The sequence below is a fragment of the Grammomys surdaster genome, unplaced genomic scaffold, assembly GCF_004785775.1.
Source record: "Grammomys surdaster isolate TR1022 unplaced genomic scaffold, NIH_TR_1.0 205, whole genome shotgun sequence".
Taxonomy (NCBI): domain Eukaryota; kingdom Metazoa; phylum Chordata; class Mammalia; order Rodentia; family Muridae; genus Grammomys; species Grammomys surdaster.
In genome coordinates this window covers 3,894,956-3,913,156 of record NW_021604650.1, presented here as the reverse complement: position 1 = coordinate 3,913,156, position 18,201 = coordinate 3,894,956, and the positions used below count along the sequence as shown (strand labels likewise).

Genomic DNA, 18,201 nt, shown 5'->3' with positions numbered 1-18,201 from the left:
TCTACAAAGGGATTCCAGGAATATGTAAAGAGTCGATCTCAACAAACAAAAAACCCAAGACTTCATCTAAACACGGGGAAACTGAGGCCTCGAGTCAAGACAGGGCTGTGTTAAGTTCACAGAGGCAGGGGCAGAGCTGAGGCACAGCTTTGTTGAGGATCGTGGGGCTGGAGGCTGGACAGACAGGATATCTGGCCCCTGGGATTGGCCCCTTGTTCTTCCCTGGTCCCCACCCTGGAGGCACCTGCAGTCCCCAACCTTGGCTATCGGGCTCCTCATCCTTAGACTCACAGCAAACCTGACTAGTGGCCTGGGTTTGAGAAAATTAAAAGATGTGTGGTCTTGGATATTTTGGGTGATGGCATTTCCAGAATGGGTACATGGGGGACACAGCAGAGGCACAAAGCAGGAGCTTGTGGGTAGATGGAGCAGAGAACGGATAAAGAGAGGAGGTACCTGCTGAGGGCAGAAGAGTGTATGGATGAGGGCTGGCTGGATGAGGTGGTCGGATGACTGGTGGGCTAGTGCATGGGGACAGGTGAGTGGCAGGTTTGGGCTTCAGTAGGGTCATGTGGGACCATCTATAAGTGCTGGGCCCACATTAGGCACCAGGGAGGCCATAAGAAAACAGACAATACAGGTCCATCGTCCTACATCCATCCCAGGACATCTGGTTAGTAAGAAGAAGCCGTAGGACAGCGCTGGAGCGAGAGCTAAAGGCAACAGAGAAGGTTGTGGAAAGACAGTGTGTAGCAGGACCCCAGGTCTGGAGTGGGAGGCCATGTCTGACTGCAGGTAGGATTCAGGAAGAGGCATATATCTGTGTAAGACCATGGCAAAGGGCCTCCTGCCTTGTGAGGGCTGTCGGTTAGTCTTTTTGACAACTTGACATAAACTAGAGTCATCTGGAAAGAGGAAACCTCAACAGAGAAAATGTCCCCATCAGATCGGCCTGCAGGCAAGTCTGTGGGTCATTTTCTTGATGTATGAGTCTCATGGGGAAGGCCCAGCTCACTGTGGGTGGTGCCATCCCTGGGCAGTTGGTCCAGGGGTGTGTGAAGAAGTGGGCTGAGCAAGCCATGGGGAGCAAGCCAGTAAGCAGTATTCCTTCATGGACTCTGCTTCAAGTTCCTGCTATCAGGTTCCTGTCTTGAGTTCCTGTCCTGACTTTCTTCAATGGTGAATTTGTATAAACCTGTAAACCGTTTCATTCCAAGTAGCTCTGGTCATGGAGCCTTTATCACAGCTCCAGAAAGCAGGATGCTGTCCCTTGAGCTGTTACAGCTCCTGACAGGCAGCACCAAGTTCCGAAAGTCTTACCTAATACAGTGTAAAGCTGTTCCCTGGGGCTGTACCTGTGGACCACAGAGGAATCTCAGTGCCCTCCAGAGGACTACTAAGAGATGCCCCATGATCCTCTGCTCCAGCATGGCCAGTGAAGTCTATTCCTATCCAAGCATCTGTTCTCTAGAAAGCAGGCACAAGAGGACAGAAGCCAGCTCTGTCTGCCTGCCATGCCCAGTAACCAGCCAGAGCTGTCCCCGCCTGATACCTGAATTGAATTAATAAAGCAAGTGTGGGAGGGCTGAGGGGCAGAGAACAAAGTCACCCCCTAATCTGCCTTCTCTCTCTCCCTCCCCACAACTACCCATGCAACCCTTGAGAAGGGGCCAAGTGTCCACACCTGGGTATCCTCAAACCCAGGTCCTGGCCCCGAGAACTAGTGATCGTGGCCACAAGGCTCCCTGTCAGTCCTCACATGGCTGCCCTTCCATGTTTCTACGTCAGCTAGGTTCAAATTTTAATCTTCTGATTCACTGAACCTTTTAGGCCAGCTGGGCCTTCACCCTTCTCAGCTGCAGTGCTGGCTACACTCCCCTCCACACACCTTCTCTATATCACCAGGTCCTTTTCTGTTTCTTCCCCCCTTCTCCAGGAGGAGGTCATGTGGTCTCTTGGCTGGTCCCTGGCTCAGCCTCATGGGTCCTTCCTTTCCTGGCTGGTTTCCCTGGGCTGGCTTCCACACAGCATCCAAAGCATTTTCAGACACAGACAAAGCCGACTGTCAGCCCCTAGCCCTTGGGGAAAAACACCAGGCAGATTGCTGTAAGGCCTGAGAGAGACCATCCCAGAAGGAAGCTGGAGGATCAGCTACATGACACACACTCATGTCTCCAATGACACCTTGGGAGTCACTGGCAGGGAGATGGCAGGTCATTTGTGAAGAACAGACAGAAATGGGAGTCTGGAGAAAAGCTGGTAAGACAGTGGCCAGTGTCACTTTTCTGAGAGTTCAGCAGAGCAGGCACAGGGAACAAAAGATGTCCGACTTTTACCAAGCTATGACAGGGAAGCCAGAGGAGCTGAGCAGACAAAGGGAGCCATAATCTGATCAAGAAAGGGGAGGATCGGCCTGGGCTTCAAAGCCACTGGGTCCATGATTCTCAGGCATGGATTTCAGGCCAAAGACCCTCTTGGATCAAGATTTACAACTTGGGGGTGGGATGACAGTAGCTTAGTTTGAATGCATTTCTGGGCCTCAGTTTCCCTAACTAGAGAGATGTTGGGCTCTAGCTCACACTCACTTTGGGGTGTTCTTTTTCTTCTGTACTCCCCACTGCTGTCTGGAGCTCAGAGATGCGTCACTCTCATTTCTCATGCAGGATCTAAGGCCCAGGCCTCTCTCCAGGTCACACAGCTTGTCAGGAGCTGTCTTCTTCCTGGGGCTCAGGGGCATAACTCATCAGGCCAGCCCAAACTTCTCTTCACAACCGAGTCTGCAGACAGACAGACAGACAGACAGGCAGATGTATGTGTGTCAGAACATACACACGTGCACGCACACACACACAGAGACAGAGAGAGAGAGAGAGACAGAGACAGAGACAGCGCTAGGACTCTGCTTCTATGTTGGATCCCAGCCCCATTTCCAGTCTACAAACTCATAGAACAAGAGAAGCTAGACCCAGCTGAGGAAGTAAGACATTTCCCACTGCGGCACCCCCATAGCTGAACCTCCAGCAGGAAGGGCCCTGAACCCTCCAACCCCCCATAAACAGCCAGGTTGCTAAGCAGTCCCTGTTTGCAAGGCCCTGCAGGAGTCAGCAGGACTTCAGACTGAACACCAAGGCTTTAGGCTGGAGCAGGGCAGGGAAGGAGCCAGGATATTCACCCCTCCAAGGGCCCTGGCCACCTGCAGGGGAAGGGCTTGGAAAACAGCCCCAAGAAATGTTGACAAAAGGTCTGTGACCTTCTGCGTAGACCTCATGAAGGTCTCTGCCCTCTCTCCACTGAGGCTCCAGACTCCAGAAAGTGTGCCCAGGGCCACACTTCACCGCTTCCGGCGCTCTGCCAAAGGACAGCTGCCAGGCCCCATGAGAACAAAGGTGAGGAGCCACACGGCTCCGCGGTCCCCACATGGCTCCGCGGTCCCCACACTGACAGTGCCGAGGGGTGGGGGAGGGTGAGAGAACAGACTCAGTCTAGAGGAATCTAAGCGGCTTTGACAAGGTCTCAGAAGGCCCCAGCTACCCAAAATGCCTAAACTGTCTGGTAAGCTTGGGCCTACAGCAGGAGCAATCTAGTTCCTCCGAGATATCAGGACATCCTGGGACATGAGGCCTGACCTCAGAGCCCACACGCAGTCAGTGGACATAGTTAATCGGATGATTCAGTGGGCTGCATGCTTTGGTTCACTGCTTCTTTCCTCAGCGACCTCTAAACAGTGCTTTGCTCCTGCCAGTGGACAGCTGAACTCAGTAGGAGGGACAGCTATGGGTCAGGAGGACAGGACTTCCCCGGGACCCCACAGAGGCATCAGGGAGACGAAAGGATCACACCTTGTCTTCCAGGTCCAACTGTCGTCCCCCACAACCCCCAACTGCCGTGTTCAATATACCCTTAGGTACTTTGCTGAGCCTCAGTTTCCACATCTGTAAACTGGGCCTGAGTGTTGTTTCCCAAAGCAGAGCAAACAAAGCTATTTCAGTTACAGCATCCTTGAAGGCCATCACAAAGACCAGGCAAAACATTTTGCACTTTTGTTTGAAGCATCAGTGAGCTATAAGATTTGAACCCAATAGGCCACAGCTTGAAAGAGGTGGAAGGTGGGCCAAGAGCTGCAAAGACAGAGGCTGGTGCAGAGGGAAGGTGGCAGGGAAGGGGACTCCTTTTCTGATGGGCCCCAAAGTACAGGGCTGCTGTGGCCAAAACCAAGTCACTGCCCACCACTGTCTGCCTTAAGTAGCCTCAGGGAAATCACCTCTCTGCATGGATCGAGCAGGACACCAGGCAGGCCTTGTCTACCTATGTGGGACCAGGCACTGGACCACTGGTACTTATTAGTCAGCAAAGCCAAGTCCTTTCTGAGGACTGGGAGACATGATTTCAGATCCAGAATCTCTGGGCAAGTGCAGCTTCAAGCAGGAGTCCCCAGAGACCCTTGCAAGTAGAACTGTCCCCATACCCTGAGCATGAGCAGAGGGCAAGCACAGGAACCTGCTCCAGAGACCTGGACCCATTAAGCCGAGGGGGAGTGGGGGGCGGAGCTTAGAGGGTAGGGGTGGGGCTCTGCGAACTTTGGCTGCATGGCTCTCAGCCCAGCTACCCGCCTCCTGTTCTCTGCTGACTTGGCACAAACACTTCCTGCCTGGGGCCTGCAGGCCTGTAAATACAGCCACCTAGGAAGTGGATGCATTAGGCCTGTGGCCTAGGGAAGAAAGCCCAGGTCGTACCAGCAGGTAAGAAGCCTCACAGAGGCTCCCAGCCAGTTCAGAGGACGGACAGTGCAGAGGTGACGTGGAACCCAGAGACTTGCTGCACAGTTTAGGGGGTGACAGTCTTCTCTCCCTGGAAAGCTTAGCATTGACTTTACCATCTATAAAATAGTTCTGTGGTGATGGTGATGTGGGTGGGAACAGTCTACCTTCTGAATGTATGAGTCCCCCTTCTTAGCTTAGGTCCTCGGAGAGATCAACACTCACCCTCAGAACATTCCAGAAGAGGGACTGAAGTTGCAAGGGGGACAAAGATTTGGCTGCTAGTGTCTTGAACTTGGCTTCTGTGTACAGGTGGGTCATAGCTGACACCACCAACCAGCTACCTCTTCACGAGCAGCCCCCTGCCTCAGACTCTTCTGGCTCTGGATACTAGGCTTCACATCTCTTGTGGACTCCTTCCTCACACTGGGATGTGCTCCCTGCCTGGGTCCCGGGAGCCTATGCTGCGTGTGGCCGTGACTGGGGGTACCCATGGGAATGAGATGTGTGGCGTCTACCTGGCCCGGTACTGGCTACAGTCCCCGGGGGAGCTGCAGAGACCCAGCTTCTCAGCCATGCCAGTTCTGGCTAACCCAGCAGCCACGGCTGCCTGCTGTCGTTACATGGACCGTGATCTCAATCGCACCTTCACCCTCACCTTCCTTGGGTGAGTACCCTTGGCCAGGTTGGCAGGTCCACAGCCAGGTACTAGCATCGCTACAGACTGGCCTCTGTGGCTAGCAAGGTGCCTCTGCCTTTTCTCAATGAACAAATGGTTTAGAGAGATCCAGATCAATGTCACCTCTTCCAGGAAGTATGTCCTGACTGTAGGCCAGACTCTTACCAGCTGGAGTGAGACACACATGGGGAACAGGACCGATGTGTGAGCCTCAGGTTACTAGACACAAAGAAAAAGACTAGGGTGGAGGTAGGACTACATGAAGCATCTGGCCTGGCCAAGAGCAATCAGGAAAGGCTTCCTGTAGGAGGTGACATCTCAGCTAATCCCCCAAAGGTAAGAAGTTAGCCAACAAAAGGGAGACTGAGATGATGGGGAATAATGTCCCCCATTCCTTTCCCCACAGTTCCACAGCTACCCCCGATGACCCGTATGAGGTGAAAAGAGCCCGAGAGTTGAACCAGCTACTGGGACCCAAAGGCACAGGCCAGGCTTTTGACTTTATCCTAGACCTGCACAACACCACAGCGAACACTGGGGTCTGCCTCATCTCTGAAGCCTCCCACAGCTCCTTCAACTTGCACCTGTGCCACTACCTACAGGTGGTCCCTAGAGGGCAGGAAGGAGGGCAGGGAGGGAGCAGAGGGACCAGTGCCACCTCTGTTTCCCAGAGCCTGCCACCTGAAGTGGGGCAGGGTGACCCTGTGCTTCCTGCACACTGCCCTTCCCAGCCAGCATCAGTGCCTCAGTTTCCCCTACCAAGAAGGCCTGGGTCCTGACCGGACCCTCTCACCCCACAGCTGCAGAACCCGGGGCTGCCCTGCCGCCTCTTACAGTATGACGCACCTGGGACGGAGACCTACAGCGTGGAATCTGTGTCCAAGAATGGAATCTGTGAGCTGAGGCGTGGGATGCAGAACAGGAGGGGTCAGCAGGAAGGGGAAGGAGCCAGAAGGGGTGGAGTTAGAAAGGATAGAAAAGGTGCTTGGAGAGCAGAATGGGGGAGGGCAGGGATGGGGCTGGGGCCGGGGCGGGGACGGGGGGGGGGCGGGTTGGACCACCAATACATGTTTAGGCCTGGGGCGTCTGCCTGACCTCTCCTTTCCTGGCCCCCAGGTCTGGAGCTGGGCCCCCAGCCTCAGGGCGTGCTGCGGGCCGACTTGTTCTCTCGGATGAGAACTTTGGTGGCGTCCATTCTGGACTTCATTGAGCTCTTCAACCAAGGTGAGACCCTCCAGTAGCTTTTCAGGGAAACTGAGGTCTGAGGAAAGGGTTGGCTTCTGGAAACCAGAGGCACAAGTGGTCACACCCAGCCTCTACACAGGCATGGACTTCCCTGCCTTTGAGATGGATATCTACAGGAACTTGGGCAGTGTGGACTTCCCACGTACCACGGATGGTGACCTGGCTGGCACAGTGCACCCTCAACTGCAGGTCGGTGTTGTAGGGGCCGGGGATACCCTGAACATCCGACTGAGCCCCCAGTACCTTAGAATCCCGAGCTGGACAGGAAGCTGGTGCAGTCCATACCTGCACCTAGAGCCCCGCCCTGGTCCTGGCATTTGGAGCAGCTGAAGTCTTCACAGTGGAGTGAGGGAGGCTGGTGGATGCTGTCCTCCTTTAACTGGAGAAGCAGGAGGGAGGAGACAGAAACTATTCTTTTTCCATGGATATGTAAGCAGCCCCGTGGCTGTGAGCTGACTGTCCACAAGGGGTCGCTGTTAAATGGCGGCTTGTGCAGTCCTGTAGCCTTTTTCTACAGCAGTCTTAGTCTTTACCCTATTTATGACACCTGGGAGAGCATCCTAAGCCACACCTGCCCATAGGCTTTGCAAATGCTGTATAACAACAGTTATTTTAGAGATTTTACTTTAAAAAATATAGACATATTCTACGTTTTGTCCAAGAAGAGACTGTATACAGGAGTGATTCTGGTGAGAGCATTTCTTGGTGACATCATAGCCATTTTAATTTGCATAGTATGCACCATGATGTTCTTGAAACAACAAAATCATCCTGGTGACACATTTCTCAGAACTCAGAACTTATCTCTAAGCAGTGCTCCTTGGCAAGGGTAGGATTACTCTCTCCTTGGGGAGCATGGAGGCAGAGGTCACGGCCCCAGCAATCTTGGCCTTGGCTCTTCTCCAGGACCATGACTTTGAGCCACTGAGGCCTGGTGAGCCCATCTTCAAGCTGTTCAGCGGAGAGGACGTACTGTATGCGGGGGACTCCATTGTGTACCCTGTGTTCGTTAATGAGGCTGCCTACTACGAAAAGCACGTGGCCTTCCTGAAGACTGAGAAGATCCGGGTCTCGGTGCCTGCTCTGCCGGGGCTGACCCCCAGCTCCACCCAGACTCCCTAACCCAAGTCATACCTACCTGACCTCAGTTTTCCTATCTGAACAATGGGTCCCAAGGCACAGTTCCAAGCTCAGGATCCCCTGTCTCACTCTAGACACCATGTCCTTTTCCAGACAACTGAGCTCATGATATAAAATAGACTGTGCCCAAAAATTCACAATTCTTGTTCTTTGCCCAGCTTGGGTTTTGACTAGGGAGGTGGATGGAGGAGGAGAGGGATGCCCACAGGATCATGCATGGACCTTTACATGTGGGCATACTAAAGGGGAAACTGGGGGAAGGGCCAGCTAATGTAACCTTGGGTCTGGGCCAGTGATAGCCGTCTCTGTGCCTCTCTTTGGCCACACATCCTGGGGATAGAGACACCCTCCTATATATGTGGAAGAGGATCTGGAGATGGACTTCCAGGAGCCCGGTGGGAGGGTTCCCATCCCCTTATTGGCATGTGCCCATGTAAACATATACAGCTGTGCTTGCCCAGGTTTGTGCCTACCCAAGTATGTGTGTGGTCCCAAGAGTCCTGGGCCTTGTAGTGTTCTTTTGAAGGGATCTGTGCATAGCTAGGCACATGGCCCAGATGTGAATTTCCAGGTGGCTCAGGAGAGTCAGGATGCAGACAGGGTTCATCTAAGATAACTGCCCAGCTGCAAAGGTACTGGGAGGAGACGGCCTGGGTTGGGGCAGAAGGAAGCCCAAGAAAGAAGCCAAGATCCCTTCACCACCACCACTACCTTCTCAACCATTCCTCACACCAGCATGAGGGGACCAGTGAAAGGTCCTGGTGGTGTCCCTTAGTCCTCAACCAGGTGCCCTGCTGGGCAGGCTCAGCATTGCAAACTACTCAGGAAAGGTCAGGATCTAGGGCCCAGAGCTCTTCCCTCCCACAGTTGAACTCTCTGGGCCTCTGCAGTCTGCCTGGCTCATTCATCTCCCTGCGGCCATGGCTGCCACGCCGCCTCCTGGTATTGAGCTGCTAGATGAGAAGGTGTGAAGGATATGGGTGCACCAGGGAGCAGCTGGCAGGAAAGATGGATGAGAGGGCAGTGGGGCCAGCAGGAGCCTGGGGCAGGAGGGAGGACTGCAGGGCGGTTTGCCTTGCACAGTGTGCATGCATTCATGTACTGGGCTGTGGGTCCTACCAGTGAGGCTATATATATACAGAAGCCCCGCCCACTGTCCTGCCATGGATAAGGCTTTGAATTCATGAGTGTACATGTAGGCATGTGAGTTAGCATGTTTATGTTCGTATGTGTGTGTTTCCGATTACATGTATCAAAGGAAGGCACACACACACACACACACACACACACACTCGTCAAGGCCCAGCAGAATCCAGGCTGGCCCACTTCTGAGAATCTAGGCTGAGGAGGAGCTGCTAAGACTGGGACAGGATCCCCAAACCTCTCCCTTTTCTCTCCTACTTCCCACCCACCACACTGAATTCTGGGACAGGAGGTCTGGGGTACACTTCATTGGAAGACCCTGGGAGATGCTGGTACCTTTTGACTTGCAGACAACATTCCTTTCTTGCCTGGCTGAAAGCTCCAAAGCCAGTGTTAGTGTCCAATGGAGAATGGATTTGTTCAGGGTGGGAACCTCCCAACTGCCCCTCAGCACCCTGAGTCTGTGAGTGTGTGTGTGTGTGTGTGTGTGTAGGCACGTGTGCATGCACACACATCTGTCTCCAGCTTCAAGCTGGAATCGGGGGCTGAGGAGCATTGGATGAATGGCAGGGAGAGGCAGGACTGTCTAGCCTGTGCCCCAAGTGTCACACTCAGAGAAAAGCACCCCCTCCAGCCATGGCTTGGGGCCTGCCCCTGTTTGCTCCTGGCAAAGACCATGGCCTCTATGAACACAGCCTTCTAGCACCAGACTCTGTGGAGGCTTGGATACTCCCTCCCAGGGTGCACTGAGGTAGCCTAGCCAAGTGGGCTGTTAAGTACAGGCCACTAGTCAAGGGACACTCTCAACAAAGGAAGCATAGACCTAGAGGAAGCCCAACCTCTGGGCAGTGACTTGGTTTCCCTCAGAACAGATGGGGAAGCTTGGAGGAAGTGCCTGGCAGGAGAGGGACCAGTGTGCACAGCACATGCTCAGCCTGCCTCAGTCTACCTAATGGAGATGACATGTGACCATCATGTGAGGGACCACCCCTGCTATGCTGCTTTTCACCTAAGGCAGGATCATCACAGGCAGAGAGATTGTTCACTGAAGTCAGGGACACCAAGGCACCGGACTGACAGGAGAATCAGAATATCTTACCACCCAGTTTGGAGCTCCCCCTGCCTCCCTCGACTGTCCCATTGCAAGGACAAGCTGTAGGCTTGTGGGGACAATACCAGTAGGCTGGGGTCTTAGGCTAGGAGAGAGGGTACCACCTCTGCACTTACCCCACATCTGCTGCCTCCCCTGCTGCCTCCCATTCAGCCCTTCCATCTAGGCAGAGCCTGGCCCCTGTGGACACTAGGCTGTCTTCAAGATGGCTCCCCACCCCCACCTGCACTGGGGCCCATTGATCAGGAATAGCTGGGGGCCTCTTAGCTGCAGAAGGGAGAGAGGATCAGGAGAGGAGAGGGGGAGTTTTGAAACGTCACAATCTTCCCACCTGCCCCCTTCCACATGAGCCTGCCTCCAGAGCCAAACCCAGACAGTGGTCCAGCTCAAAGACACTACAATCAGAGGTGGTTTGAAGACACTCACCGGAACATCCCTGACCTGGGCTTTACAAACATCCAACCAAGTGTTCAGCTCAGGGAGAAAAGCCTCAGTCTGGGATTCGTACTGAGAACTGGGGACGGGTGCTTGCTTGAGAGTGAGGTGTTCTGCTGACCACAGGAGCCAAGCCAGTGTCACTCACTGGCTACCCCTCCCTAAGTGAGGCTGCAGCCTAGCCTGAGCTGAGACCTGGCTGTCCGCATGGCAGGTAAGTATGGGTTCAGGCTTACAGATCACTCTTCATGGGTTAGGGCTGCAGAAGAGAAAACATGGCACAAACCCTGTCCGCACATGCTCTGTAAGCAGTCCAGTGATACCGCCTATCTGGTGCTATCTTAGACATAAGATACCTCCAGCCACCTGTCTTTTTATTATTTATAATTATTGCATGCATGTATTCCTGCACATATATGCATGTGGGTGTGCATGGTGGGGGTGGGATAGCCATAGAACGTTTGCAGGGGTCAGAGGACAACTTCTGTGGAGCTGGCATTCTCCTTCCATCTTGTTGGCTGTGGAAATGAAACTCATGTTGTCTGGTTTTCACCGCACCCATTTAGCCTAGAGGCCCCTCCAGCCCCCGACCTGTCCAACAGTGCCCTTTGCTCCTGCTTACCAGGGGGCACTTCTGGGAATGGAGACCTTGCCTCCGGACTCCTGGCCACAACAAATTCCGTGGATCCGCCCATCCTCAGCCCCTTACAGGAATGTTCTCCACAAATTTTTGTTTTTGTTTTTTTGTATTCTGAACAGGGGTCTCATGTAGCTGAGGCTTACCTAAGTCAATATGTCACTAAGGATGACTTCAGTTGTCCAAGCATTGGGAGTACAGATGTGCACCACATCTGGCCCAAAATAACCTTCTTTAAAATCCAGTGCTGGGCATTGAAAACAAATCCCCATGCATGCTAGGCAAGCGCTCTGTTGCTGGGCTATGTCCCCAGCAGCACTTTTAAACCATGGTGAGTATACGTAATATAAAATTTTCGGTGTTGACTGTTAAGTGTGTAGCTCTTGGCATCAGGACATTCATGGCTGTGTACCTCTCACCACAATCTGCTTACTTTTTTTTTTTTTTCATTTTATAAAGCTTAAACTCTCATCCTCACTGAACATTTCTCCTCCTCCTATCCTGGCAACCACCACTTTCTGTGTTTCTGTAAAAATTTTTTTACTTTCTGTGAATAGAATCATACAGACTGGCCCTGTGCTTTTGGCCTATCTCATATAGCAGAATGCTCTCCCGGTCTCTCCCCACTGCCTCAGAAAGCCCTTTCTTTTGAAGGGTGACCGGTATTCCATCGTGGGCTACATTTTCATCATCTACTCATCTGTCAGTAGACACTTGACTGCTTCTGCCTTTTGGCTATTGAAGCAGTGCTGCCCTGAGTGTGCAGACACCTGTGCTTGAGTTCCTACTTCGGTGATTCTGTGTTTAGTTTTGTAAGGAACCTCTGATCTGCAAAGGCTGCACCATTTGAAATGCCCACCATCCCTAGAATTCCAATTTCTCCATAATTTCACTCACGTTTGTTAAGCTCTATATTCTTTTCTTGTCCTAACAGTCATCTCGACGGCTGCCAGTGTCTTACTGAAACTAGTGCCTTTGTTTTGTTTGTAGTGTTTGAATCAGAGTCTTATCCATTCTGTTTACTTATGAAATTTCCTTTCCATATATATATATATATAAATTTGTTTGAGACAGGGACAGGGAGACAGGGTCTCTTGTAGCCCAGGCCAGCGTCAACTCACTATATAGTTGAGAAGAGCCTTGAACTTCTTGTGCTGGCATTACAGACATGTACCACCATGTTGTGTATATTTTTAACGTCATGATGTGAACTGAACCCAGCATTTTGTGAACAGTAGGCAAGCAATCTACCAACTGAGTTGTCTTCCCAGCTGTGGGCCATTATTTTGTTAATATTTATTTTGTGTGTACTGGTTAGTTGTCCACTTCAAACCAACTAGCCATTTTGGAAGCGGGAACCTCACCCAAGGGATTGCTTGCATCGGATTGGCCTATGAGCATGTCTATAGGTGAGCATGTCTACAGGGCACTTTCTTGATTAGTGATTGATGTGGAGGATGCAGCCCCTGGCATGCGGTGCCACCCCTGGGCAGGTGGTCCTAGGTCATATAACAAAGAGAGCAGAACAAGCCCTGAGGAGAAAGCCTGTAAGCACGCTTCAGTTCATGACCTCTGCTTCAGTTCCTGCCTCCAAGCTCCTGCTTGAGTTCCTGCCAGACTTCTCTCAATGGTGGACAGAGGTCTGTAAGCGAATTTAACCCTTTCTTCCCCAATGTGCTATCAGTCATGTTTATCAGAGCAATAGTAAACTAGTCCAGTGTGTGTGCACATGGAACTCAGAGGATAAGCAAAATTGGGGTCTCATCTTCCACCACATAGGTCCTGGGAATGGAACCAGGTAATCGGGCTTGGCAGCAAGCTTCTTTACCTACTGAGCCATCTCACAGCCCAAGTATTATTATTTTAAATAAGAGACTGGAGCATTTGGAAGCTTTTGGTCAAGGCTTATATTACAAATTATGACTGAGACTGTCCAGAACAGGGAGGGGTGCATACACAGCCATGGATGTCCTAATGCCATGAGCTGTACGCTTAAACATGGTTAACATGGTAAATTTTACATTATGCATACTCTGGCCACAATTTCAAGGTTTTGCTGGGGATATAGCCCAGGTTTCAGGGTCTAGGGAAGATAATTTGTATGATCTGAGAGCTCCCTTCAGCCTCCTTCCCATCAGCCAGCACTGGGCTGCTGGGCTCCACTGAGCTCCGTGAGCTCCTGCCGCACTTCCTGCCTGATGTGTGCACCATTTATAAGCCTCCTATGAAGAGCCTCCTGTGTGCCACACTCTGCTCTCAGCAATGCGTTGTCTGCCCTCTGAGATGGGGAAACTGGGAATCCAAGAGGTGAAACTATTTCCCCAAGGCCATGTAGCTGCTCATCTCTACCCTCCAGGATCGTTCTGGAGGAAAGACTTTAAATTAAGCGCAGCGGCTGTAATCCTAGCACTTGAAAAGCTAAGGCAGGAGGATTCCCTCTAGCTTGTGGCCAGCCTTGGCTACCAAATATCATCAAGCCTCAACACTCCTACTCAAATAGTTGTGGTGACACATGCCTCTAACCCTAGGCCCTGGGAAGTAGAGGCAAGAGGATTAGAAGTTCAAGGATATCTTTGTTTACCTAATGAGTTTGAGGCCAGTCTGGGCTACATGAGACCATGTCTCAGGGAAAAACTAAAGAAGTAAATTCACAGTAACTGACTATGGTGTGATATTGGTTGGCAATACTGAGACAGTAGCCTGGCAGCCAGGTGGCCTTCCAGAGGAAAAGGGACATGACACAGCCTGAAAGAAGAGGCTGAACGGACAGTGAGTCAGGCTGACAAGGCCAGGACTCAGGGATTCATCCCTTCTCCACAGTCTTCCTGTCTGCTGGCCTCGAGGTACTTGCTCCTCCAGAGACCTATCCTCCTCCTGTGACCAGCACCAGCTGGGAGTCCCGGCTGGGGACACTATTCCCCTCAGGTTCCTGCACCATGTCCACAGAAGTCCAAGCCATGGCAGAGCCCACTGGGCAGGGCCCCAAGAATCCACGTGTGTCCAGCGTGGTGGTGCAGCTGGAGATGAAGCCACTGTGGGAAGAATTCAACCAGCTGGGCACAGAGATGATTGTTACCAAAGCGGGCAGGTGTGGGCATGGAGAGTGGAGACTGGGCAGGGGCTGGGGGGTAGGGTGTCACCATGCTGAGCACCCCATTCCCACAGGAGGATGTTCCCAACCTTCCAGGTGAAGATCTTAGGCATGGATACACTGGCTGACTATGCTCTGCTCATGGACTTCATCCCGCTAGATGACAAGAGATACAGGTCTGGACCTGGCAAGGGGACAAGAGTGCGGAGAACAGGAGCTTGACCCAAAGGGCAGGCAGGGTGAGGTGGAGCCCCTGAGTCCATGCCAGGGGGGCCCAGCCTAGAGCAATAGGTCTTACGGAGAAGAGGGAATGGGCTAGCCTGAGGCATATGAAATTAAAAAACAAAGGATGCCCATCAAGTGGACTGAGCATGACAGGGTGGGAATCAGCGTCTCACTGTCACCTTGGCTAGACATGGCACTGAGTAGGGCAGGAACAGCCCCTGACCTCTCGCTCTGCTCGCCCAGGTACGCCTTCCACAGTTCTGCCTGGCTGGTGGCGGGCAAGGCCGACCCTGCCACGCCTGGCAGAGTGCACTTCCACCCTGACTCGCCAGCCAAGGGTGCCCAGTGGATGCGGCAGATCGTGTCCTTTGACAAACTCAAGCTGACCAACAACCTGATGGATGACAATGGCCACGTGAGGCATAAGCCACTGGGCCATCTGGGGAGGGACTGAGCACGTTGTAGCAGGTTGGGACTGGGACTGTGATAAAAGCCTGGCAGGGCTGGTGTGGTATTTGCATGGATATCTAATGGAAAAGACACACGAAGAGGTGAGAGGGGAAGCAGTTTGAAGCCTAGGGGGACAGCCTGAGCAAAGGTTCTGAGGCCAGAAAACACGCAGTGAGTTGAGAGACTGCAAGGAGACTCCCAGTGGGACTGGAGTAAAGACAAGGACAGCAGTGGGTAGGCTGTCCCACAGGGCCAAGTGAACCTAGGCTATAGGGGTTAGAGTGTGGAGAATGGGTATAAGAACAAGGTGCGGAGGCAGGGAGGCCAGCCAGGAGGCAGCTGAGGAGATTGGGAAAAAGATGACCAGGGATGTTACAAGGTGTTGGGTGGAAAAGGTGGTCAGGTCCTACATAGCTCTCAAGGTAAAGCTACTGGTGGACAGTGGGCAAGAAGAGGGTTAGAGAGTCCTGGGCTGACGGAGGGAGGCTGCCACAGCCCCGCCCCTGCACTCGGCCCCGCCCTCCTGCAGATCATCCTCAACTCCATGCATCGCTATCAACCCCGTTTCCACGTGGTCTTCGTGGACCCACGCAAGGACAGCGCCCGCTACGCCCAGGAAAACTTCAAGTCCTTTGTCTTCACGGAGACCCAGTTCACAGCTGTGACAGCCTATCAGAACCACCGGGTGGGTCATCCCACAGCTCCTGAGGACCAGCCCAGCTCTGAGGGGCAGAGACTGAGGCTGGAGGTGCCTCTGTCCCCTGGATATCTGCCTTTCTGCTAGCACTGGAGATCCTGGGCCAAGGGGGTCTCGGTCCTGCTGACTGGAAGTTCCCAGGGGACAGAGTGACTAAGTGTGGGCTTCCAAGGCTCAATGGCTGGAGCCCAGTCCACATCTAGACTTTCCCTCTGTAGATCACACAGCTGAAAATTGCCAGCAACCCCTTTGCCAAAGGATTCAGAGAGGCTGACCAGGACTCATGGTATCATCTCACTCCTACCTTCTGTCTCTAAGCCCAGCTCTGCCCTGCCCCTCCACCCCTCCATCCCAAGCAGCTCCTAAAGCCTTCACTCCTGACCTGCTTCATGGTCATGTCCTCTAGTTTGCCCTGGGATCCCCTATTTGACTCTGACCATAACATCTGGGGTGGGGGTGACCATAACATCTCCCTTGGCCTCCTACCCCATTCCTGCTCGCCCTATCTTCAGGCCTGTGACCCCCAGGCCACTGCTCAGCATCCCTGCCCGGAGTCGGAGCAGCCTCGGTCCCTGCCTGCTTAAGGGCTCTGCAGAAAGAGAGAGAGGTGAGGACCTAGCCCAAACCCCAGGCAGGCATATAGGCCTCCAGGGAGGGGCTTTGCCATGATCAGAAACATCCTCACCCCCGACCCATACCTGGGCTGGAAGGCACAAGAGAGAGCAGGGCAGGGACAGGGTTTAGAGCAAAGGAGGGGTGCCTGCTGGGCTTCCTGGAGGAGGTGGATCCTGAAGGCAATGGAGCTTGAAAGCTCAGCTTGGGACTGGGAGACAGTTGGATAGAGAAGGTAAGGAAGAAAGTTCAGGCAACGAACAAGGGCAAATACTACATAGGCCAAGATGCGTGGCCAGGGACAGGACAGACGAGATAGGCCTCAATATTAGGACTGGGGATGTGATGGGAAATCTGCGGTCCACTCAAATCATTTTCTTCCTCAGACACCAGTAAAGCTTCAGCTTCCAGCTCCAGGACCCCTATTCAGCCACACCATCAGCTGCTGCCTGCCCCGGATATCCTGCTGGCCCCTGCCACCTACAGACCCCTCCCTTACCAGAACCTGTACCCTGGATCCCCAAGCCACGCTGGGACCCCAAGAGCTCGGCTGGCACCTTACCCTCTCCCCAACATCAGCACTGTTGGAGATCAGGAAGACTCAACCCTCGCAGCTGGGCTGGGGCTCCTGCCCACCTCTGCCTTGTGCTTGGTGTCTAACCAAGACTCCCAGTGATGGCTAGGTGCTGTGGAAGCCCCTTTACCCTGTGCCCCACCTGTCCTCTGTAGAAACATCTCCTAAGGAAAGCAGCACAACTGGAAGCCCTGGTGGCAGTGGTTCCTGCCTCAAAGTCAGTCTAGGGCCTGCCAGCCTTGGAATCAGGCCCACTTCCTACTCAAAAGCCCTGAATCCCGCCCCTGCCTCGAGGGTGACTCCTCTAAACCCTGCTTCTATTGTCCTCCCCCACATTAAACTGCTTGGTAACAGCAGTCACAGTACTTCTGTCCATAGGAACTCCCAGACCAGACAGTCCCATCACCTCAGAGCACAGAGTGATGATAACTGACCACAGCAGCAAGGCTGCGGTTAACCTGGTGTGTCCCCTATTTTGTGCACCTATATAAGGATGGAAGCAGCACTGAGAGGTTTCGGCTCACAGTCACACAGCAAAGTACAGCTGACACTCGCCATTCCATTTGAATGCGATGCTCTAAAGCTGGTCCTGAGGGCCAAGGGCCATCGAAGTGAGCCTAATATGATAGACAGGGATCACACAGGCCAAGGTAGGGATGGGTGTAGACTTGGACAGCTGGAGGTAAAAGGCCACCTTGAAGTCCTCTCGGTAGAGTCTAGTGGGATAAGATTGAGGGAGGCGCGTATTCTTCGTTCTCTTGGAGAGAACACCCTGAGGTACCGGAGGACTCCAACTCTGCTCTAACCCGGAGCTCTTCCTGTGAGACATTCAGGAAAGCACCGACACCCACGAGACGAGAGACAAGGAGCCCAGAAGATCTTCCAACTCCCGAACCCGAAGTCAGGACCTATTCAATTCAGGTTATCCAAGGGTTCCGGAAACACAGAGTCCAAACCAACTGTGCCGCACTGATAGCGAAGTCACGCCCCCGGAAAGAAATTCAAGCGAAGCTGGCCGGCTTTTCCGGACACGCCCTCCATCAGCTCTAGGCCATGTCTTTCCTTTAGGTGGCGCTCTTGTCCCTGTACACAAAACCGCCTCTGCCCTCACCTAGCAAGCTCCGCCCCAGATGCCCCAACCCCAATCACCTCTGTCGCCCAATAGCAGCAAAACCCGCCTTAAGCCACACCCCGACGGTCTCCGAGGCTCTGCCTCAGCAGGCCTCGCCTGGAACTCCTCCGAGGTCCCACCCTAGCAGCCTCGTCCATCTCGGAGACTCTATCCCGACAGGCCCCGCACCGCCGGCCTCTGAGGCCTTGCAAGGGCAGTCTCAAGCCCGTCCGCCTCTCATACCCGCTCCGGGAAGCCACGCCTCTCCGAGGGCACGCCCTCTTCCGGCTCCCA

The 18,201-nt window shown here is 53.3% G+C and overlaps 2 protein-coding genes across 4 annotated transcripts; both read left to right on the top strand.

Moving 5' to 3' along the window:
- The first annotated feature begins 4,622 nt into the window (after positions 1-4,622).
- Acy3 (aminoacylase 3) lies at positions 4,623-7,961 on the top strand. 3 transcript variants are annotated; one of them, XM_028771124.1, is made up of 7 exons: positions 4,623-4,739; positions 5,070-5,424; positions 5,843-6,038; positions 6,237-6,330; positions 6,553-6,660; positions 6,761-6,870; positions 7,588-7,961. In XM_028771124.1, the coding sequence occupies exons 2-7, from the start codon at positions 5,189-5,191 to the stop codon at positions 7,801-7,803; spliced, it is 960 nt and encodes a 319-aa protein (XP_028626957.1). In that variant the 5' UTR covers positions 4,623-4,739; positions 5,070-5,188; the 3' UTR covers positions 7,804-7,961. The 3 variants fall into 3 exon arrangements, with proteins under 3 accessions (XP_028626957.1, XP_028626956.1, XP_028626958.1); XM_028771123.1 differs by having other exon boundaries at positions 4,633-4,739; positions 4,954-5,424; XM_028771125.1 differs by having other exon boundaries at positions 4,719-4,739; positions 5,152-5,424.
- A 2,432-nt stretch (positions 7,962-10,393) lies between these two features.
- Tbx10 (T-box 10) lies at positions 10,394-17,152 on the top strand. Its single transcript, XM_028771268.1, has 8 exons — positions 10,394-10,724; positions 13,968-14,235; positions 14,313-14,414; positions 14,707-14,878; positions 15,443-15,598; positions 15,829-15,896; positions 16,123-16,217; positions 16,609-17,152. Exons 1-8 carry the CDS (start codon positions 10,718-10,720, stop codon positions 16,896-16,898), a joined length of 1,158 nt encoding a protein of 385 aa, XP_028627101.1. The 5' UTR covers positions 10,394-10,717; the 3' UTR covers positions 16,899-17,152.
- The last annotated feature ends 1,049 nt before the right edge of the window (positions 17,153-18,201 follow it).